The sequence below is a fragment of the Bubalus kerabau genome, chromosome 5 (genome assembly GCF_029407905.1).
Source record: "Bubalus kerabau isolate K-KA32 ecotype Philippines breed swamp buffalo chromosome 5, PCC_UOA_SB_1v2, whole genome shotgun sequence".
Lineage (NCBI taxonomy): Eukaryota > Metazoa > Chordata > Mammalia > Artiodactyla > Bovidae > Bubalus > Bubalus kerabau.
Genome location: NC_073628.1, coordinates 28,352,548 through 28,377,286, shown reverse-complemented (window position 1 = coordinate 28,377,286; position 24,739 = coordinate 28,352,548). Strand labels below are relative to the sequence as shown.

The 24,739-nt window shown below is 38.9% G+C and overlaps 1 protein-coding gene across 2 annotated transcripts in view; it reads right to left on the bottom strand.

The window, feature by feature from the left end:
* NELL1 (neural EGFL like 1) overlaps positions 1-24,739 on the bottom strand; it is a 1,034,994-nt gene that overhangs the window by 799,792 nt on the left and 210,463 nt on the right. For both annotated transcript variants that reach the window (XM_055581358.1, XM_055581357.1), the window contains one exon: positions 10,935-11,031. In XM_055581358.1, coding sequence (XP_055437333.1) covers positions 10,935-11,031 — 97 coding nt within the window. The remainder of the gene's footprint in view (positions 1-10,934; positions 11,032-24,739) is intronic.

Here is a 24,739-nt window from a genome sequence, read left to right as displayed (position 1 = left end):
TCTCTATATAACTCAGTGAATCTCTCCGGGTGTTCCAGGCTGAAACAAGCACTTACAAATTTGATCACTGGCTAGATTGCTCTCCCCACCTTTTGACTCTCCCTTTTCTCTTCCTGGTCATCTCTATATCCCCCTTCCTCCTTCTCTATTCTACATAACTCTGTGAATCTCTCTGGGTATTTCTGGCTGTGGATAATTGTTTCACCATTAACCTAGGGGTTTTATCTTTTGTGCTTTATGGATGGAGAAGTCTTGAGGACTGAAAGCCAGAGGCAGAAGGCTTAACTCCAGAACTTTAGGACATCAGAGAACTCGTGACTCCAGGGAACACTAATAGGCAAGAGCTCACCCAAAAGTCTCCATACCTGCACTAAAACCAAGCTCCACCCAAGAGCAACAAGTCCCAGTTCAAGACACATTACACTAATTCTCCAGCAAAACAGGAACACAACCCCAAACATTAAAAGATAGGAGGTGCCCAAAGCCATGCCAAACCCATAAACACCAAAAAAACTCACTACTGGACACTTCGTTGCACTCCAGAGAGAACAGATCCAGCTCTACCCACCAGAACACAGATGCAAGTTCCCCCAGCCAGGAAACCTTGGCAAGCCACTGGTCCAACCCCACCCACAGGGAGCAGACTCCACAATTAAGAGGAATCATGAACATCCAGCCTACAGAAAGGGCATCCCAAACACAGCAAGCTGAACAAAATGAAAAGGCAGAGAAATATTCAACAGGTGAAGGAACATGATAAAAACCCACAAAACCAACAAAAGAGGAGATAGGGGCTCTACATGAAAAAGTTTTCAGAATAATGATAGTAAAAATGATCCAAAATCTTGAAAACAAATGGAGTTACAGATAAATAGACTAGAGGCAAGTACTGAGAAGATGCAAGAAAGGCTTAACAAGGACCTCGAAGAAATAAAGAAGAATTGATCAATAATGAACACTTATAACTGAGATTAAAAGCACTCTGGAGGGAACCAACAGTAGAGTAACTAAGGCAGGAGAGAGGATAAGTGAGGTGGAAGATAGAATGGTGGAAATAAATGAATCAGAGAGGAAGAAAGAAAGAAATGAGGACAACTTCAGAGACCTCTGGGAAAATGTTAAATGCCCCAACATTTGAATCATAGGTGTCCCAGAGGAAGAAGACAAAAAGAAAGGGCATGAGAAAATACTTGAAGAGATAATAGTTGAAAACTTCCCTAAAATGAGGAAGGGAATATCTACCCAGCCCTAAGAAACCCAGAGAGGCCCAAACAGGATAAACCCAAGGCAAAACACCCCAAGTCACATATTAATCAAACTAACAAAGATCAAACACAAATAGAAAATATTAAAAGCAGCAAGGGAAAAGCAACAAATAACACACAAGGGGATCTCCATATGGATAACAGCTGATCTATCAATAGAAACTCTTCAGGCCAAAAGAGAAATGACTGGACATAGTTAAAGTGATGAAAGAGAAAAATCTACAGCCAAGATTACTCTACCCAACAAGGATCTCATGCAGATATGAAGGAGAAATCAAAAGCTTTACAGACAAGCAAAAGCTGAGAGAATTCAACACCACCAAACTAGCTCTTCAACAAATACTAAAGGATCTTCTCTAGACAGGAAACACAGAAAGGTTTATTAAAAAAATGAACCTGAAACAACAAAGTAAATGGTAATGGGATCATTCAGTTCAGTCGCTTGATCGTGTCCAACTCTTTGCAACCCCATGAATCGCAGCACACCAGGCCTCCCTGTCCATCACCAACTCCTGGAGTTCACTCAGACTCATGTCCATCGAGTCAGTGATGCCATCCAGCCATCTCATCCTCTGTCGTCCCCTTCTCCTCCTGCCCCCAATCCCTCCCAGCATCAGAGTCTTTTCCAATGAGTCAACTCTTCACATGAGGTGGCCAAAGTACTGGAGTTTCAGCTTTAGCATCATTCCTTCCAAAGAAATCCCAGGGCTGATCTCCTTCAGAATGGACTGGTTGGATCTCCTTGCAGTCCAAGGGACTCTCAAGAGCCTTCTCCAACACCACAGTTTAAAAGCATCAATTCTTCGATGCTCAGCCTTCTTCACAGTCCAACTCTCACATCCATTCATGACCACAGGAAAAACCATAGCCTTGACTAGACAAACCTTTGTTGGCAAAGTAATGTCTCTGCTTTTTAATATGCTATCTAGGTTGGTCATAACTTTCCTTCCAAAGAGTAAGCATCTTTTAATTTCATGGCTGCAGTCACCATCTGCAGTGATTTTGGAGCCCAGAAACATAAAATCTGACACTGTTTCAGAAGAGAACTGCTTACTGGTTAGATTGGTCTCTCCCCTTTTGACTTCCCCTCTTCCCCTCCTAGTCACCTCTATCTCCCTTCTCTTCTCTTCTCTATGTAATTCTGTGAACCTCTCTGGGTGTTCCAGACTGTGGACAGCACATAGGGAATTGATTACTGGCTAGACTGCTCTCTCCCCTTCTGATTTCCCCTCTTCTTCTCCTGGTCAGCTCTATCTCCTGCCTCCCTCTTCTCTTCTCCATGTAACTCTGTGAACCTCTCTGGGTGTCCCTCAGTGTGGAGAATCTTTTCACCATTAACCTAGATGATTTATCATCAGTGCTCTATGAATGAAGTCTTGAGGCTACTGTTAGAGTAAGACTGAAAGCCAGAGGTAGGAGGCTTAAATCCAAACTTGAGCACACCAGAGAACTCCTCACTCCAGGAAGCATTAATTGACAATAGCTCATCCAAAATCCTCCATGCCTACGTTGAAACCAAGCTCCACCCAAGAGCCAATGAGTTCCAGAGCAAGACATACCATGCTAATTCTCCAGCAACGCAGGAACATAGCCCTGAGCATTAAAATACAGGCTGCCCAACATCACACCAAACCCATAGACACCTCAAAACTCACTACTGGACACTTCACTCTGCTCCAGAGAGAAAAGATCTGGCTCCATCCACAAGAACACCAATGCAAGCTTCCCTAACAAAGGAAATCTTGACAAGCCCCTAGTTCAACCCCGCCCACAGGGAGCAACCTCCACAATAAAGAGGAACCACAGACTTCCTGCATACAGAAAGGCCACCCCAAACAGAGCAATCTAAACAAACTTAAAAGGCAGAGAAATATTCAGTAGGTAAAGGAACATGATAAATGCCCACCAAACCAAACAAAAAAGGAGGAGATAGGGAGTCTACCTGAAAAAGAATTCAGAATAATGATAGTAAAGATGATCCAAAATCTTGAAAACAAAATGGAGTTACAGATAAATAGATTAGAGACAAGGATTGAGAAGATGCAAGAAATGGTTAACAAGGACCTAGAAGAATTAAAAAAGAGTCAATCAATAATGAATAATGCAATAACTGAGATCAAAAGCACTCTGGAGGGAACCAATAGTAGAATAACTGAGGCAGAAGAGAGGATAATTGAGGTGGAAAATAGAATGGTGGAAATAAATGAAGTAGAGTGGAAAAAGGAAGAAAAGAATTAAAAGAAATGAGGACAACCTCAGAGACCTCTGGGACAATGTTAAATACCCCAGCATTTGAATCATAGGAGTCCCAGAAGAAGAAGACAAAAAGAAAGGTCATGAGAAAAAACTTGAAGAGATAATAGTTGAAAACTTCCCTAAAATGGGGAAGGAAAGAGCCACCCAAGTCCAAGAAACCCCGAGAGTCCCAAACAGGATAAACCCAAGGCGAAACACCCCAAGACACATTTTAATCAAATTAACAAAGATCAAACACAAGGAACAGATATTAAAAGCAGCAAGGGAAAAACAACAAATAACACACAAAGGGATTCCCATAAGGATAACAGCTGATCTTTCAATAGAAACTCTTCAGGCCAGGTGGGAATGGCAGAACATACTTAAAGTGATGAAAGAGAAAAATCTACAACCCAGATTTCTATACCCAGCAAGGATCTCATTCAAATATGAAGGGGATCAAAAGCATTATAGACAAGCAAAAGCTGAGAGAATTCAGCACCACCAAACAAGCTTTTCAACAAATGCTAAAGGATCTTTTCTAGACAGGAAACACAGAAAAGGTTTATAAACTCGAACTCAAAACAACAAAGTAAATGGCAATGGGATCATACTTATCAATAATTACCCTAAATGTAAATGGATTGAATGCCCCAACCGAAATACAAAGACTGGCTGAATGGATACAAAAACAAGACCCCTATATATACTGTCTACCAGAGACCCACCTCAAAATAAAGGACACATATAGACTGAAAGTGAAGGGCTGGAAAAAGATATTTCACAAAGAGAGACCAAAGAAAGCAGGAGTAGCAATACTCATATCAGATAAAATAGACTTTGAAATAAAGGCCATGAAAAGAGACAAAGAAGGACACTACATAATGATCAAAGGATCAATCCAAGAAGAAGATATAACAATTATAACTATATATGCACCCAACACAGGAGCACCACAATATGTAAGGCAAATGCTAACAAGTATGAAAGGGGAAATAAACAGTAACACAATAATAGTGGGAGACTTTAATACCCCACTCACACCTATGGATAGATCAACTAAACAGAAAATTAGCAAGGAAACACAAACTTTATTTAATACAATGGACCAGTTAGACCTAATTGATATCTATAGGACATTTCACCCCCCAAAAAATGAATTTCACCTTTTCATCAAGCACACACCGAACACTCTCCAGGATAAATCACATCCTGGGTCATAAATCTAGCCTTTGTAAATTCAAAAAAAAAAAAAATTGAAATCATTTCCAGCCTCTCTTCTGACCACAATGCGTTAAGATTAGATGTCAACTACAGGGAAAAAACTATTAAAAATACAAACATATGGAAGCTAAACCACATGCTTCTGAATAACCAACAAATCACAGAAGAAATCAAAAAAGAAATCAATATATGCATAGAAACGAATGAAAATGAAAACATAACAACCCAAAATCTATGGAATTCAGTAAAAGCAGTGCTGAGGGGAAGGTTCATAGCAATACAAGCTTACCTCAAGAAAGAAGAGAAAAATCAAATAAATAACCTAACTTTACACCCAAAGCAACTAGAAAAAGAAGAAATGAAGAACCCCAGGGTTAGCAGAAAGAAAGAAATTATAAAAATTTGGGCAGAAATAAATGAAAAAGAAACAAAGGAGACCAGAGCCAAAATCAACAAAGCTAAAAGCTGGTTCTTTGAGAAGATAAATAAAATAGACAAACCATTAGCCAGACTCATCAAGAAAAAAAGGGAGAAGAATAAAATCAACAAAATTAGAAATGAAAATGGAGAAATCACAACAGACAACACAGAAATACAAAGGATCATAGGAGACTACAATCAGTGACTATATGCCAATAAAATGGACAACTTGGAAGAAATGGACAAATTCTAAGAAAAGTATAACCTTCCAAAACTGAACCAGGAAGAAACAGAAAAATCTTAACAGACCCATCACAAGCACAGAAATCGAAACTGTAATCAGAAATCTTCCAACAAACAAAAGCCCAAGACCAGATGGCTTCACAGGTGAATTCTACCAAAAATTTAGGGAAGAGCTAACAACTATTCTACTCAAACTCTTCCAGAAAATTGCAGAGGAAGGTAAACTGCCAAACTCATTCTATGAGGCCATCATCACCCTACTACCAAAACCAGACAAAGATGCCACAATAAAAGAAAACTACAGGCCAATAGCACTGATGAACATCCTTAACAAAAATCTTTAACAAAATTCTAGCAAACAGAATCCAACAACATGTTAAAAAGATCATACATCATGACCAAGTGGGTTTTATCCCAGGGAAGCAGGGGTTCTTCAATATTTGCAAATCAATGTGATACACCACATTAACAAATTGAAAGATAAAAACCATATGATTATCTCAATAGATGCAGAGAAAGCCTTTGACATTCAACATCAAATTTCAACATCCATTTATGATAAAAAAAAAAAAGCCCTCCAGAAAGCAGGCATAGAAGGAACATATCTCAACATAATAAAAGCTATATATTATAAACCCACAGCAAACTTTATCCTCAATGGTGAAAAACCGAAAGCATTTCACCTAAAGTCAGGAATGAGACAAGGGTGCCCACTCTCACCACTACTATTCAACATAGTTTTGGAAGTTTTAAACACAGCAATCAGAAAAGAAAAAGAAATAAAAGAAATCCAGATTGGAAAAGAAGTAAAATTCTCACTGTTTGCAAATGACATGATCCTCTATATAGAAAACCCTAAAGACACCACCAGAAAATCACTAGTGCTAATCAATGAATATAGTCAAGTTGCAGGATATAAAATTAACATGTAGAAATCCCGTGCATTCCTATACACTAAAAATGAGAAAACAGAAAGAGAAATCAAGGAAACAATTCCATTCACCATTGTGACAAAAAGAATAAAATACTTAGGAATAAATCTACCTAAAGAAACAAAAGACCTATATATAGAAAATTATAAAACACTTTTGAAAGAAATCAAAGATGACACAAATAGATGGAGAAATATACCATGTTCATGTATCAGAAGAATCAATATAGTGAATATCAGTATACTACCCAAAGCAATCTGCAGATTCAATGCAATCCCTATCAAGCTACCAACGATATTTTTCACAAAACTAGAACAAATAATTTCACAATTTGTATGGAAATACAAAAAACTTCAAATAGCCAAAGCAATCTTGAGAAAGAAGAATGGAACTGGAGGAATCAATCTGCCTGACTTATGGACACCTTATTTTTGACAAAGGAGGCAAGAATATACAATGGAGAAAAGACAATCTCTTTAACAAGTTGTGCTGGAAAAACTGGTCAACCACTTGTAAAAAAAATGAAACTAGAACACTTTCTACCACCGTACACAAAATAAACTCAAAATGGATTAATCATCTAAATGTAAGACCAGAAACTATAAAACTCCTAAAAGAAAAACATAGGCAAAACACTCTCTGACACAAATCACAGCAGGATCCTCTATGACCCACCTCCCATAGTAGTGGAAATAAAAACAAAACTAAACAAATAGGACATAATTAAACTTAAAAGCTTCTGCACAATGAAGGAAACTATAACAAGGTGAAAAGACAGTCTTCAGAATGGGAGAAAACAATAGCAAATGAAGCAACGAAGAATTAATCTCAAAAATATACAAGCAGCTCAATTCCAGAAAAATAAAAGACTAAAAAAATGGGCCAAAGAACTAAATAGACATTTCTCCAAAGAAGACATACAGATGGCTAACAAACACATGAAAAGATCCTCAACATCACTCATTATCAGAGAAATGCAAATCAAAACCACAATGAGGTACCATCTCATGTCATTCAGAATGGCTGCTATCAAAAAAGTCTACAAACAATAAATGCTGGAGAGGGTGTGAAGAAAACGGAACCCTCTTACACTGTTGGTGGGAATGCAAACTAGTCCAGCCACTATGGAAAACACTGTGGAGATTCCTTAAAAAAACTGGAAATAGAATTCCCATATGACCCAGAAATCCTACTGCTGGGCATACACACTGAGGAAACCAGAATTGAAAGAGACACGTATACCCCAATATTCATTGCAGCACTGTTTACAATAGCTAGGACATGGAAGCAACCTAGATGTCCATCAGCAGGTGAATGGATAAGAAAGCTGTGGTACATATACACAATGGAATATTACTCAGCTATTAAAAAGAATGCATTTGAATAAGTTCTAATGAGGTGGATGAAACTGGAGCCTATTATACAGAGTGAAGTAAGTCAGAAAGAGAAACAGCAATACAGTATATTAACATATATATATGGAATTTAGAAAGATGGTAATAATGACCATATAGGTGAGACAGCAAAAGAGACACAGATGTAAAGAACAGATTTTGGACTCTGTGGAAGAAGGCAAGGGTGGGATGATTTGAGAGAATAGCATTGAAACATGTATATTACCATATATTGAAATAGATCACCAGTCCAGGTTCAATGTATGAGACAGGGTGCTCAGGGCCAGTGCACTGAGATGCCTCTGAGGGATGTGATGCAGAAGAAGGTGGGAGGGGGGTTCAGGATGGGGGACACATGTACACCCATGGCTGTTTCATGTCAATGTATGGCAAAAACTACTACTATATTAGGACTTGCCTGGTGGCCAGATGGTAAAGCGTCTGTCTACAATGCAGGAGACCTGGGTTCAATCCCTGGGTTGGGAAGATCCCCTGGAGAAGGAAATGGCAATCCACTCCAGTACTATTGCCTGGGAAATCCCATTGACAGAGGAGCCTGGTAGGCTATAGTCCATGGGGTCGCAAAGAGTTGGACACGACTGAGAGACTTCACTTTCACTTTCTTTTCATTGTAAATTAATTAGCCTCCAGTTAAATAAATAAATTAATTTTTTAAAAAGACTAGATTGGAAAAAAAAATAGATGCCAAAATTCTTAAAATATTAGCAAATCAAATTTAAGAGTACATTAAAAGAACATGCACCAAGGTCAAGTGAGATTGATCCCTGGGATGCAAGGATTCTTCAAGTCATGCAAATCAATAATTGTGATATACCACATTAACAGAATGAAAGATAAAAATCATATGATCCTATCAATAGATGTAGAAAAAGCATCTGACAAAATGCAGTATCCTTTCATGATAGAAACACCCAAATTGGGCATAGAAAGAACATAGTCCAATGTAATAAAGGTCATGGTCAACATCATACTAAACAGTCAATGATTGAACACTCTTATTCAAAGATCAGGCATAAATACTTGGTGTCCATTCTCACCATTCCTATTCAACATAATATTTGAAGCCCTACATACAGCAATCAGGCAAAAAAAAAAAAAAAAAAAAAAAAAGGAACAAAAGGTTTCCAAATTGGAAATGAAGAAGTAAAATGTAACTGTTTGTAGATATAATCTTATACACAGAAAACTCCAAAACTCCACCAAAAAACTTTTAGAACAAATCAATGAAAGTCTGTAAAATTGTAGGGTACACAACCAAAATATAAAAATCAGCTGCATTTCTATACACTGACAACAAAATACCCAAAAAAGAAATAAAACCTCATTAACAATAGCATCAAAACTAATAAAATACTTAGGAATGAATTTAAGGATATGAAAGATCTGTACACTGAAAACTACAAGACTGATTAAAAACCTGAAAAAGACACACATGAATGGAAACATATCCCATATCCATGGATCAGAATAATTACCACTGTTAAAATCCCTCACTACCCAAAGTCATCTGTAGATTCAATGCAATCCCTATGTAAATCCAAAAGGCATTTTTCACAGATACTGAAAAAAATCCCCAAATTTGTCAAAGCCAAATAGGCATTGTAAGACCCCCAAATAGACAAGGTAATCCTGAGAAAGAAGAACAAAGTTGGAGGCACCGTACTTTCTGATTTCAACTTGTACTACAAAGCTATAGTAATCAAAACGGTATGATTTAGCAAAAATAGACACATAATCCAACGAAACATAATTGGGAACCCAAAAGTCAATCCTTGCATATATGGACAACTAATATTTGCAAATCACAAAGCTGATAAGTGGTTAATATCTGAAATATACAAAGAACTCATACAACACAATAGCAAGAGAAAGTCTGACTTTAAAATGGGCAGAGAAACTGAATAGACATTTCTCCAAGAAAAACATACATTTATACCCCCAACAAAAAAATTTTAAGAAGATGATATGGTGTGTATGTGTATGCGTACACATACAGAGTACAATATTATTCAATCATGAGAAAAAATATCCTGCCATTTGCAACAACATGGATGGACCTTGAGGGCATTATGCAAAGTGAAACAGGTCAGATAGAGAAGTACAAATAATGCATGATATCACTTATGTGTGGACTCTAAAAACCTGATTCATAGACACAGAGAGTAGAATGACAGTTGCCAGGGTTTAGGGGAAGTGGGGGGAATGGGCAGATGTTGGTCAAAGGATACCTTCCACTTATAATAGTTCTGGGGATCTAATTACAGCATAGTGATCACAGCAAATAATACTGTACTATAAACTTGAAAGCTGCTGAAAGTAATCTTAAATGTTCTCACCATGAAAAAAGAAATGGTAATTATGTAATGTGATGGAAGTGTCAGACAACATTATGGTGGAAATCATTTTGCAATATATTACATGTGTCAAACTGATGTACACCTTATACATAATGTTGTATGTCACTGACATCTCAATGAAGTTGGAATAGATAAGTAGATTAAGAGAAAAAGGTAATAAACTTAAATATCTAACTCTTTGGTATTGGCAGACATCCCTTTGGTTTTCACTTCCCTTCATATATTTAGCCTCTAAGGATCTCCCTTCTTGTAAGTGCAATGACAAATCTTAAAAGACTTTTGTTCTATTTTATCCAACATTTATAGGCATTCTGAAGCAAAAGGATTTCACAAATATCTAGTCTACCATATGGCCAGAAGCAAAATTCTGCCATTCTATTGAAGTACAAGACTATCTTAAAATTTCATGATGTTTTTTTAACTTTTTCAATTCACTTTATCACTGAGTCCTGATGCTTCTATGAAACACAATAATGCAGTTATTGTATTACACTCTTTATAGACAGGAAAACCAAAACTGATGGAAGTTGATTCATTTCTTATTGTTTATCTAAACTAGACATCTACCCAAAAACTGAATTAATAAAGATTCTGAGAATGAAAAGGAACTTGAAGATTACCTTAACTCTCCCAGAAGTAGAGCAATAAGAAACAGTTTGAGGATTATTTACATTCTGGATCATCCATAGCTGACAGTAGAGTGAAGCGTGTGACCTTGAGCAAGTCACTGAAGTCTCTAATCTCAAAATACCCACATCATAGAATTGCTGTGACAATTAAGTGAGCGCATTCACATCAAGCACATAGAATAGCATGTTGCAAAAAGTAGAAGGTAGTGCTTACTTTGAATAAACCATGCTTTTGGTTGCGCTGACCAAGCCATAAATTGCTTCCAGGGGGAAGGTTGGTCTCAGGAGGGTCTATCACACGTTCATAAATCCTGTAGGAGCAAAGAACACAGTTACTAATAAAGAGGTTCAAAGTGGAACCCAAAGGTACATACATATCATTGGAAGTACTCATGGCATTTGCTGCTGGTATAGAAATGGAGGCAATATGGGGTACATTTTTGATGATGGAACAGAATCAGAGATTTGTTCCTGACAACACTTGGAAACATTATCTGGGCCCCTCCCAGCTTTCTATCTTTGCTCTTTTTGCAGAAGAAGAAGAAAGAGGGTAACATTTTAGCTTGTCTACTCTGAGTAATGAATTTTATATAACCTCTGAGTAAAGTAGTTTTACCCATTTTTCAGGCGAGAATGTTGAGGTTCAGAGGCCATAAAGAAGCCAACCAAGACAGCGAGAGAAGAGAAAAGTTGGGATGAGAATCTATCTGGCCTGGCTGTGAAGCCCATGCACCCTCCTCTGTGCTCTATGACTCTCTGACAGCTTTATCCAGCTGCTACTTATTTCTACAGTAATCTCCCAGACCCCATCTAAACAACTGAGGAGCAGCTGCCCACATCATAATGAGCTTCCTGTACAAAATCAAGTAAATAAAATCATCCAATGAGTATTTACTGAGCATTTCTTTATGCTTCAACCTCCTTATAAGGCAACAGAAGATAGAGCAATAAACCAGATATACAAAGTCCTGTCCTCATAGAGTAAAAGAAAGAAAGAATTCTGCAGAAGGAGAAAAATCTTCATGTGATACATGAAGACACAGAACTAATACAGAGAAAATAACCATCCCGGGATCTTTGCAGGCACTGACAAAACCTACTGAACAAGCAAACTGTCTCGGTTACTCTGCCCTCCCAGGCTCCATGTTAGTAAATAACAAATTCTGAAATTTGTGCTCTCTTTAGAAACAGTCCCTGCAAACACCAGCTGATCAAAGGGCTCCACCTCACCTCTGGCAAGTACCTTCCAGCACCTGAGTATTGAGAAGGGAAAGGAAGAGCTCAACTAAGACTTGAACCTGTCTCCATAGATGCTCAGAAGAGGCTGAGTGTGGTGAGACATAGGGACTGCCTCTTGCCAGAGGGTTCTGAATTTCTCCAGCAGCTTTCAATAGTAAAGTGCAGAAGAACTGGAGGACTGTCCAGTTACATCAAGGTCAGTGAATTACTGCAAGGCTGATGCAGCTGGGATCTATCACACTGCAGCCTTATGCTTATGTCTTAGGCACATCATCCATTACTCTCCTGTTTCCCAACAATATATACAAGGTATTCAATTGACAAAGCTCTAAATATATCAGGTCCTTCTCTACTAATTATCTTTCTGTTATAAATGGAGGCTCAAAACATAAGCAAAGTAAATAAGTTTCCCTAAAAAAGACAGTTTGTTTTCTCCACAACAATCCTTTCTTTTTCTGTTAGAAGGAACCATTTGAGATGAAGCAATGTGTCAAAACTGCCTTAATACAAGATGCTATAGACTTCCTTTAAAAAGTTTTCTTTCCTAATATTAGTGAAAAACTAGAAACAAGCCAAATTTACAACAACAGAGAAATGCATACATTATCAAGTAGATCAGCTTGATAGAATTTACTACAGTCATTAACAGTGATAAATATGCAGGTTATGAAATATGGGGAAGTATACACAAAATAATTTTCATCAGAGGAAAGGGGAATGCAAGATTATTTATGCACTATGGAGATAATGATGCAAAAATTATATTCAATGTTGGTGAGGTTCAGAGGAGGCCAGAGAGAAATGAAAATTGCTATATTTAGGTGAAGAGGCAGAACATAATTTTCCATGAGGTGGTTTCACTAAACAGTTGAAAGTGTTGTCAACCTATTTATCTTAACCTTCATTTTAAACATCTGCATCTGTCATAGTGAGAATAGTTTTCCATCCAAATGCCTTCTTTTTGGTTTTCAAAATGCTAGAAGGTAAGCTCAAAGGAGTAAAGGAGGGGGCTTTATCTAATGTTTACTAAGTGCATTAAAGAAGGAAAAATCAGAAAGATCAACTCCCTCTCCTGCTGTCTCTTCCACAAACATAGTAGTTCCCTGGAAGAAACCCTTGAAGAAGCAAACTTTTGAGGCCACTATCATAAACAGGTGGCAACCCAAGGTGCATGAGCCAAAGGGGAAAGCTGACTTCCATGTCCTACAGTCCTGTCAGGATCTGCTATTCATGCCAAGGGAAGTCTGCACTGCTACCTTCCTGGAAGCCCCACCTATTCATTTGGATCAAAGAGCTCCAAGCAGCAGGCACAGTCCACAGATTGCATACAGGCCTAGCAAATGGAGAGAGCTTAAAAACTACATTAAACTGACATTAAAAACCCACACAAACGGTATCTTCAGTTCAACTGAGTCTCTCAGTCATGTCCGACTCTGCAGCCGCATGGACTGCAGCACACCATGCCTCCCTGTCCATCACCAACTCCTGGAGCTTGCTCAAACTCATGTCCATTGAGTCAGTGATGCCATAACCATCTCATCCTCTGCCATCCCCTTCTCCTCCTGCCTACAATCTTTCCCAGAATCAGGATCTTTTCCAATGAGTCAGTTCTGTGCATCAGGTCGCCAAAGTATTGGAGCTTCAGCATCAGTCCTTCCAACAAATGTTCAGGACTGATTTCCTTTAGGATGGACTTGTTGGATCTCCTTGCAGTCCAAGGGACTCTCAAGAGTCTTCTCTAACAGCACAGTTCAAAAGCATCAATTCTTCCATGCTCAGCTTTCTTTATAGTCCAACTCTTACATCCATACATTACTACTGGAAAAGCCATAGCATTGACTAGATGGACCTTTGTCAGCAAAGCGACGTCTCTGATTTTTAATATGCTGTCTAGCTTGGTTATAATTCTTCTTCCAAGGAGCAAGTGTCTTTTAATTTCATGACTGCAGTCATCATTTGTAGTGATTTTGGAGTCCAAGAAAATAAAACCTGCTACTTTTTCCATTGTTTCCCCACCTATTTGCCATGAAGTGATGGGACTGGATGCCATGATCTTAGTTTTTTGAATGCTGAGTTCTAAGCCAACTTTTTCACTCTCCTCTTTTACTTTCATCAAGAGGCTCTTCAGTTCCTCTTCACTTTCTGTCATAAGGGTGGTGTCATCTGCATATCTGAGGTTATTGATATTTCTCCCAGCAATCTTCATTCCAGCTTGTGCTTCATCCAGCCCGGCACTTTGCATGATGTACTCTGCATAGAATTTAAATAAGCAGGGTGACAATATACAGTCTTGACAGACTTTTTTCCCAGTTTGGAACCTGTCTGTTGTCCCATGTTCAGTTCTAACTGTTGCTTCTTGACCTATCTAATCATGTGGAAATATCAGAAAAACCCAATTTGAGGGACAGTCCACAAAATAACTGCCTATGCTCTTTCAAATATCAGTATCATGAAAAGTAAAGAAAGGCTGAGGAGCGATGGCCAATTACAAGCAACCGAAGGGACATAAAAACTAAACATGAGATGGAATCCTGGACTTCATCTTAGAGCAGGAAAACAAAAATCCATAAAGGAGTCAGTAAAAAAAAAATCAGTGAAATTTGAATCAGAATGGTAGATCACAAAATATTATTGTATTGGTGTTCAATTTCCTGATTTTGAGAATTAGGTGGTATATATTTCTGTGACTTGTTCATAGGAAATACACACTGCAGCATTTAGGGGTAAAACGTCATGATGTGTACAATTTACTCTCAGAGAGTTCAAATTAACAATGTAAATACACACAATATAAGTACATACATATGTAGACACATCTTTTTACTTTGAGAGAGAGCAGAATTTGAGCAGAGGTTATGATTGTTTTCTTGTATCATTTAAAAAAACTTCTCTGTAGGATTAAGTATTTGATCTTTGTTATAGCAAACATATTCTTCAATGTTAAGTTGCTTTTTCTCTGTTTGTACTGACTTGCATGTCTATATCAACTATCTGTATGATGTCATTAAAGTTTAGAGACTGCAGGTCAGGTGCAAAATCTTATTAAAGAATACACAATAATACAAAGTATTATTTACAGTTTGCTCCCAAAGAGCACTTTTGTTTCATTAATTACTTTGTTTCATTTTGCATTTTCTTTAGTAAGAGAATGGGGCTTGCATCCACAGCCAAAGATGAGGCCTTAATTAGTTTGTACTTTTTGGACTTTTGAGTCCTTGCTTTTCTTGAAGACAATACTTAAGACAGGATATAACAAGGTAGTGTTCTGGCAGGCCAGAAACTCCTTGCCTCTGTATAGATTCCAAAGATTGTTACTTAATTTCTTCTGACTCTGAAGTTCATATAGCTAGAGGTAGGCAAAAATGCACCTATGGTGAGTTTTACTTGGAAATCTCTTTTACATTCTTGGTTTGGGGGCCAGAATGTGCATATTTAGGTGAAATCACAGATGCAAAGTTCTGTAGCCTACTAAAGCCAAAGCTCTAAGGACTGTCCTTATCGTTCATGATGGAGCTACTAAGATTTTGTTTTGATGATTAAATAAGAGTGATACAAAAAATAAATAAACAAAATAAAAACTTCTCTGTAGGATTAAATTTATATTAAAGTAAAAAAGTTTTAAAAATAGAGTAAAAAAGCTAAAAAGGTCTATAACGTATATAAATTAAAAATACAAATAGGCAAAACTATTTTATCTGTGAGCCAAGGATATACACAAACTTTAAGTGTCACGTAAGGTATATGACACTGTTTTCCTAAAGGAATGGTAATGCTTAGAGAGGAGGGAATGAAAGGCAGGGAAGGAGGGATGAAGGAAGGATTAATGCTCAGAATATCTCATAAACGAAGACACAGGATTATCACATTCCTATCCTCACCTTTGTACAGGGGGAGTTTTTCAACCAACATACGAAACACAATCAGAATCGTGGCAAAAGGGCTGCTGATCCCTGAGGTGGACTGACTCATAGAGACATGCCAGTAGGGAATGACATGTCACTGAAATCTAGTATTGCCCACATAACTGAAATGAAAAAGCCAAAGCTAATATATGAACTCCTTGGTTTCCAGTGTGCTCAGGAAATCAAATTCTATATTCTGATATTCTAGTATTATGATTAACGAGGTTTCCTTCTCATCAGCAAATATCTGACTGTCTATAATGTGTGGGACACTGCTGGCTATGGGGACATCCAGGCAAAGTCCACAGGGCCAAGTTCCTGCCCTCAGGCCAAGTGCTCGAGCCAGACAGACAGCATGCCCTCACACACGTTACGATTCAGAGCAACAAGTGCAATGATTTGTGGGAGCAGAGAAGAAAGAAGACAGAAGACTTACAGCTGAGTCGTGAATGAAGAATAAAGTAGAGCTGACACACAGATATAATAACCAGCACTTGGACAGAACTGTGTGCATGCCCAACATTTTTACTGAGAATTTTACATATGTTAACTTAATCCTCACAATACCACCATCAGACAGATGTTCTTGGCTCACCAAGGTTAACTAATTTGTCCACGGTTAAGCAGCTGGTGAATGGCAGAGCTGGGATTTGAACCCAGACCCCCAAATCTGAACGACTCACTCAAATAAATTAAGATTCCTAACTTGACTAACTCATCAGGAAGGGAAGGCGAAACAAGCTCATGTGTCAAAGCACATGGTCAGGACTGATCAGCTCTCCCAGAACCCTGGTACACTGCTGTGTGGCTACCAGGAGCCCAGCCTCCTACACATCTGGATGAGGCCATGGAATATGAATGGAAGGGATCTGCATCCTCCAAAAAAACCTCCCTCAAGCATCTTCCACTTATTCTCTTTCAGCTGACAAGAGAGGACTCTGGGGCTACGAGGTGGGCAGAGCCACAAGGCGACAGGGCCTGGATTCTGAAAAGATGACGTGGGAGGCAGCCTCCCAGCCAGACACAGCCAACTGAGGTAGAGAGGACTTGCAGTAGTTGTGACTAGTATTAACTACCCTAGCAAACATACCCTAATGAAAAAGAGAAAAGTGACTCTTACGTTTTCATGCCCTCAATGCCAAGAGGTATCAGAGATCCTGTGGTGTAGCAGAGACACATGAATTTGGGGCAAAAAAGATTTGAGTTCACATTCCAGTTGTGCATTCTGCTAGTTATATGACCTTAAATTATTTAATTTCTTTGTACTTCAGCTTCCTTGTTTAAAAAAATGAGGTTTTACTACTAACTGTATGGGCTGCAGAGAGGCTTAAATGAAATACTTTGAATGCTATTGGTACACACTAGGTGCTGCCAGTCTGTAAAATTCATGGGTATCTAAATGATGCAGAGTACACAGGACACATGATACATTCTGCCCCACTGGCTGCTGCTGCTGCTGCTGCTAAGTCGCTTCAGTCGTGTCCAACTCTGTGCGACCCATAGACGGCAGCCCACCAGGCTTCCCGTCCCTGGGATTCTCCAGGCAATAACACTGGAGTGGGTTGCCATTTCCTTCTCCAATGCATCAAAGTGAAAAGTGAAAGTGAAGTCGCTCAGTCGTGTCCGACTCTAGTGACCCCATGGACTGCAGCCTACCAGGCTCCTCCGTCCATGGGATTTTCTAGGCAAAAGTACTGGAGTGAGGTGCCATTGCCTTCTCCGCCACTGGCTGCACCTCCCTTCAAATGAATCCACTGAGATGGGATTATCAGTATCTTAGGTAGAGGCTTGTGCTTTGAAGCACAGTATAAGGAAATAACATTTCTGTCAAATGGAGGTTATTTAAACGGTGTACAATTTCAATGTTACAATGTAAGAATTTAGTGTGTATTTTGTCATTAGTTCTTACACTTTGAAATTTTTAAGTCCTAAATTTCTTTTCACCTTTTACAGATTTAAAAGCTAGAACAAGAGAATATTTAACAGGGCAAAAACAAAAGAAATTAACACCATTAACTTCTGTTGTTGTTTAACCCAATTAGAGTGCACACTGACAACCTATTCAGATACTAAATTTTGGATGAGAAAACAAAATTTTGGACAAAGTGCAATATCTATGACATACCAAAATCCCAAGTATTTTTACTATGTTAGTTTTAAAATGCCCTTCATTAGCTTCTTTCAATTCTTTCAAGACAAAAATCAAACTTTTATATGTCAATTAAGCAAACATTTTAATATCTTTTACATCCCTCCAAAATACATAATTCTTTGACATTTACAAAAGTTTGACTTTTACTGCAAGTTCATCATAAACTCACATAAGACAGGAGAAAGACTCAGGAAAAAGGAATGGGTAGAGGAAATAATCAGTCACCAAACCAAGAACCACACAGTCCATAGCTTTTATATGAGCAAAACATGACAAGACACTGCTCTTAATACTTTGCCTAAGTCAGAACTAGGTACTTTCTTACTCTCCATTTGGAACCTTAACTGAATTTAGCCAAAACATGGGAAAGGTTTCTAGGAAAATAAAAACTGTTGGCTGTAAGCCAAAGCCCTCTAAGTTCTTATTTCAGACTGCCCTTATTTATCTTATATATATATTACTTTTTATATATTCTAACTGCCCAGTATTTTTGCTCTTCACTGATCTCTGAGACTCTGCCCACTTGGACGACCCATTTGGACATACTCTCTTGCACATCAGCATATGACCCTATGCTGCCGCTGCTGCTGCTGCTGCTAAGTCGCTTCAGTTGTGTCCAACTGTATGCGACCCCATAGACGGCAGCCCACGAGGCTCCCCCGTCCCTGGGATTCTCCAGGCAAGAACACTGGAGTGGGTATACCCTCCCACTAACCAATGAGGTCTATACTTCTGGTCCTGACTGAACCTGTTTTCCCAGACCTCTCTGCTAAAGGAGGAGAAACTGGTCTTTCCTGGTAGCCCTGGATCAAGCACGGCCATGATTATCTGCTCAATATGGAGGAAACAAAACCCTCACCACAACACCCCTTCATCCGCTCAGTTGTCTCCTGCACCCAGACCTCCCCTAGCCATGCTACATAAAGTAGTACCTAACCACTCATCGGGCTTCCCTGGTGGCTCAGTGGTAAAGAACCTACCTGCCAATGCAGGAGACATGGGTTCAATCCCTGTGTGAGGAAGATCCCTTGAAAAGGAAATGGCAACCCACTCCAGTATTCTTGGTTGTAGAGTTCCGTGGACAGAGGAGCCTGGCAGGCTACAGTCCATGGGGTCGCAAAGAATTGGACATGACTTAGCAACTACACAACGACCACTTGTCACTTAGCTTTCTTTACCCTTATCAAAGGACATGACTCTCCATATATTACTGTAAAGTAATTATCCTCTAATTAAAAATAATTTTAATTTTTTTAAAAAGATGAGTTTTAGGTTTTTTTTTAAAAGATGAGTATTAGGTATGTAACTTACTATATGATGACTCTAAGACTGCTGTATTATACACAGAAAAGTGGGAAAGAGTAAATCCTAAAAGTTCTCACTATAAGGAGGAAAGTGTTTTCCTTTTCTTTCCTGTTTTACTTTTATTGTATCTATACAAAAAGATGGATGTGTTACCTGAACGTACTGTGGAAATCATTTCACAATTTGTGCAAATCACACCATCATGCTCTACACCTTAAACTTATATAGTGATGGATGTCAGTCATTTCTCAATAAAATTACAAATAAAAAAAGCACGTGACTCTCCACACTAATCTTGGCTCTCTGCTGATTGACTGCCTCCTCCTACCAAGGACCTTGTCTGCCTTTTTCTCATCAGTATCTTCAGCATCTGATAGAGTGCCTAATCAAAGTAGCTGCCCACTCCACATATTGAACAAATGAATGAAGGCAGTATCTTCAGAATAAGAGTGCTACAGACACTAACCTTTGCAGACACTAACAGACACTAACAATGCACTAACCTTTTTCAAGTGTTTTCCTGCATCATCCTCAGCTCCTGTGATTTTCACCAAGACCCCCACCCCCACCCCAAAAAAAAGCAAGATGAACCCCTCTCAATGTTTTGCATCCAGAAAGGAGATAAGGACAGCAAGTTTGAATCTGTCAGGCAGACAACTCACTAACAGGAAAGCCAGATAAGTGAATTTCAGGAAGAAATCATCAAGAGAAATAGTCAACAACTTGAAAATTAATTAAATCAAGCATAGTCTTTTTGATAAGTACACAATTTACTGCTTAAGTGGATTGCATTATAATCAGCCCAAATTTGTCACATTCCCATAGGCTGATACACACAATGCATTTACTCTACCACCATCTAAAATCTACACTTTCTTTCAGCCAAACAAAGCCCAATTTCCACTTAGTCCAGTTTCTTGGCCTTGAACTCAAGGGAGGTGCTCCCTATTAAGATGTATTGGGAGAATTATGGGAATTTTGCATGCCATTAGTATCTTATCGGTATTTCAAAGTGTAAGCAACTCATTTCTAATATAATAGCATGCAAAATCAAACATTCAGTCAAACATAAAAACTCCTGGAGAGGAATGAACACTGCAAAGAGTGACTGTCATGCTCCTTGTGAAAGTCAGTCACTGAATCAAGGGCTCATATTAGGAATTTTCTTCACAAGGTAAAACTTCTCTTTATGCATGACTTTGGTTAAGAATGCCCTCCCTAGCAAGTGTCCCATCTCCTTAAAAGACCAATCAATATTCTATGAAGAACTCGATTTTCTGTTAACCAATAAAGCCCTGAGAGCTCAGCACAAAGCAATGCAGTGGTTCAACAACACTACTTATGAAGGAATATTGGATTTTTATTTACCTGGATGAAGGAAGGCCTCTGAAGGGACTCCACAGTACCTTTGCCAATTATACAGAAGAATGAATCTCCGATGTAAACCTTGTGAATCAACATGCATTATGCCACTGTTCAATAAGACAATATGAAGCCCAAATGAGATGCTAAATGGAGAGGTTTATCTGGGCTTTGCCTAGAATTGAAGAAAAGTGTTCACGTTCTCCCTGAAGAGGAAAGTTACAATGACCTTCCTTTGCTAGATAGAGAATCTCATCCTCACTGCCTTTTAGCCGGCACTAGTGAACATCAAGGTGTTCCTTTGAGAAAGCTTCCTATTACAGAACACGAGGCAACTCCCATCCTGTCTCCCCTCACCATCATGGTGGTGGGGGAGCTCGCAGAGGGGATAATTCCCTCTTTTGGCCTTACACTAAAAGGGAAACCATGTCATCTTCCCCCCTTATCTTCAGCCTCATAGGGGAAATATGAGAACAACAAAGTTCTTGATCATCACTAGGAAAACAAAAGGCATCTATGGTGTCACTGGCATTGTGCTTGGACCCAGTGACTCTTCAGCACAGGTCATGGCAACCTACAAAATAGTTCCTCAAAGCTCACTCACTGTGCCAAGTGTTTGCCAACAGTGTACCCCGATAAGCTACTTGTTGAATTTCCATGTCATGTTGTTTGGCTCTTGTTCATTATTTACTAACATGCAGACGCATCACACAAGTCTTGTACCAGAAGGACATGAAAGGAATGCCCCCAAGGGGAGCTCTGTGGTCTCCTCCCTCCAATCTGTTTAACAAAACCAGTGACACTCAGCAAATGACAAGATGAAAATGGCACCTCTGGCATTATACAGGAGGAAACAGACTGTAACTGGGGAGATGGATTATATGGATGAATACTGTATGGCCCCAGTGTTTAAGAACTGACTTCTAAGCCAAATCCATGCAGGGCTCAGGAGGGACGGTAGCAGGGCTCAGCAGGTTTCTGAACAGTTCCTCCGCTGCTGTCTGCAGAGTAAACACACATGCCAGCTAAATAGAAAAGGCAAAGTTGAAATCTGGACAGAAATGCCTTTCTTCTAGTAAACAAAAACGCGACACTGTTCAAGTGAAATTAGCAAAGAGACTTTGCTGGAGAAGGGTGTGAATATCTTCCCCCAAAATAAGACAACTTCCCAGGAAGATTAAAGTCCTCATGTGACCTGCTTCATCCAGTTAGAAAACACTAGCAGATGCGTGCTTTTTCTCGTCTGGCAATTAAAGTTTACTCTTTTCTTTCTCCTCATCTGGATCTCTAAACCAAGGGTGCTTTCCTCTCCTAATCATATACTATGCCCCAAATGGCTCTCTCCCACTACTTCTTACTAACCCTTATGCTCTGCCCATCCCAAGAGCATGCTGAATGCGGGTCAGATTAGACAACAGGATCTGTCTTATTCATCATCGTTACCTATGATTTGGCAGTTTAATAGCAGATGCACTTATTGAATTTGCAGAAAATACAGAGTTGGTATGATTACTTCAATCACAACTGATTTTAAGATAATACCACCAGGGTTAAGAGAGACATTAATAGGCAGAAACCAGGACCAAATTAAGTAAGATGAAATTTGACATAAAAAAAATGAAAGAACATGTGCTTAAGGACTGTGCTTCTCAAAGACAGAATGTGAGACCTAAGATTTAACAGAAATACTTATTGAGAAAAAGTACATTGCTGTTTTGAGCAACAGTAAGCTAAAGCTGTCAAAAAGTATGTTATAGTCTTAAACTGTACCAAAGAAGACAATTATCTCATTCTGAGTCTATATACATAGAGATAGTTACATTTAGTTGTAGGAACTTCTCAGATGATAAACAGACACACTTTAGAAAGAACCAAGCAAGATCATGAGGGCTCTGTGAGCCAAATCAAGTGATGAATGGTTGAAAGAACAGGGGATGCTCAGTCTCAAGAAGTAAAGATTAAGGGATGGCAAGATAAAGTCTTCAAATATTTGGAGGACTGTCATGTGGAAGAAGGATTGGACTCCTTCTGTGTAGCTGAAAGAGGTAAACCAAATATCAATAAGTGTAAGCTACAAGGAGGTAATTTCAGTTCAAGATAAGAATTTTCTAAGGCAGAAAACACAGAAAGAAAGAACAGCCCTGGGAAGCAATCAGCTAGTCTCTGAAGGATGTCCCAGCAGATGGTAGAAGACCACTTGCAAGGACAGTAATCCTCAAACCCAGACAAAGACACAGCCTCTGAAGTTGTAAGAGCTGCCCTTGATTATCTACTATATGCCAGAACTTTACAAACTTTATAATCCTTAAAATAACCCTAAAAGGCAGGTATTGATATACTCAATTGATAGATGTTCACAGAGGTTAAACGATTTGCCTAATACCAGTCAATGAATGGCAAAGCCTAAATTCAAATTCAGATGTAAATTGTGCAATGCCACATTGCCTTATAATCCTCTATTGATTCTGCTCTTAACAAGTCAAATACTCAACTAGTTGGTTACACGAACAGTGTGAGATACAGAAAGATCATTGGACTAAAGTCAGAAAACATCCATTTGTGTCTTACCTTTACTATTTAAGCTTCGTGACTTGGGGCAAGTTACAAAACCTCTCTGAGCACTCACTGTATCTTCACTCACAAACGTAATAATAATACATATTACATAGGTTTTTGATGAATATGAAACAGATAATCTCAATGAAAGCACATTGCAAAATCTAAAATGCTTTTCTAAAGTAAAAGATTATTAATATTATTAACACCAATGCTTTTATCCTCACAGAAGAACCTAAGAGATACTTTAAGTATTTTCAGGAAAAAAAGCCAGAAACTTCATCCAAGCCACTTGGCTCAATTGGCTAGAAAATAGTACCCACTGTCAGCTTTACAATTTCTATAAAAGAGGAGCTTGGGGCAGCAATCTGACAGGAAAGAGAGGAGAGTAACAGCCTCCTAAATCACTCCCATGGCGTAGCCACTGATGGCACATGTATCCATAGTCATTAGTCCCACTTTATTTTCTAGGAGTTCAGACAAATTTTGCTGCACAGAATGTTCAATTATATCTCAGAATAGCTGCCTCCAAAATATTTGCTGGTACTCATAAGTGGGTGATAATTTAGTGTAACCCCATTATTCATCTAGATGACGATTTAAATGTAATGATAAATCAAAAGCCTGCTGTTCATATAAAGCTCACATTGGCAACTAGGACTGTCAGGTCAGAAAGGACATTGAAGGTCTCTGATTCAACCTCCATCTGCTACTTGTTACATTAACATACAAACATCCAAAAGCCATCTGTCATCCAGAGACCGTCTGTGGTATCCTCATGTAATGCTTAAAAGCTTCTCAGAGCAAATGGATGTCTCCCCCAAGGCCCAGACTGATCATTTCCAAACAACCCATGTGAAATATATCAGGGCCTAGCAGCTATGGTAAGGGACAAGGCAACTATTTCTCTCTCCATGAAGTCCTGATGCAACCACAGACCACCACCACCACACCCAACATTGGCATCCTCAATACAGAAGCAGAGGTCTGTACTCTTAGGCCTTTTTTACTTTGTCAGGACCTTGGAAAGCACCCATAAGGTCTGTTGCCAAATACTATGGGAGCCTAGCAAGTTTTTCAAAAACACGGATTCCTAGGTCCCTCATAAAGTCAGCTTTAACAGGTACCAGCCTGGCCCCACTATTAAAAACAATCTCTGATGAAGGCTTTATTTGGCAGTCTGTCTTCAAGCAGCAAAATCAGACTTGACTAGGATTTCATCCTGCCTTGCTACCCTACCATAGCCAAGCTAGCCTATGACAGGAACAGCCCGGACTCTACTTAGGGTGTCTCCAAGGCAGGCTGAGAGAGCCAGGGAAACAATGGGGCCATTTTGAGATGCTTTTCTATTTAAATTGAAAACAAAAAATAAACAAGAGGGCAGCAGAAAGAAAAGAAAAAAGCCCTTCAGCACCCTACTCTTCTGTGGTGTCGTGGTCTCCTGACCAAGGCCCATTAGTAGTTGTGTAGAAGATGGGTGGAGGGACAGAGGAATGGATAGAA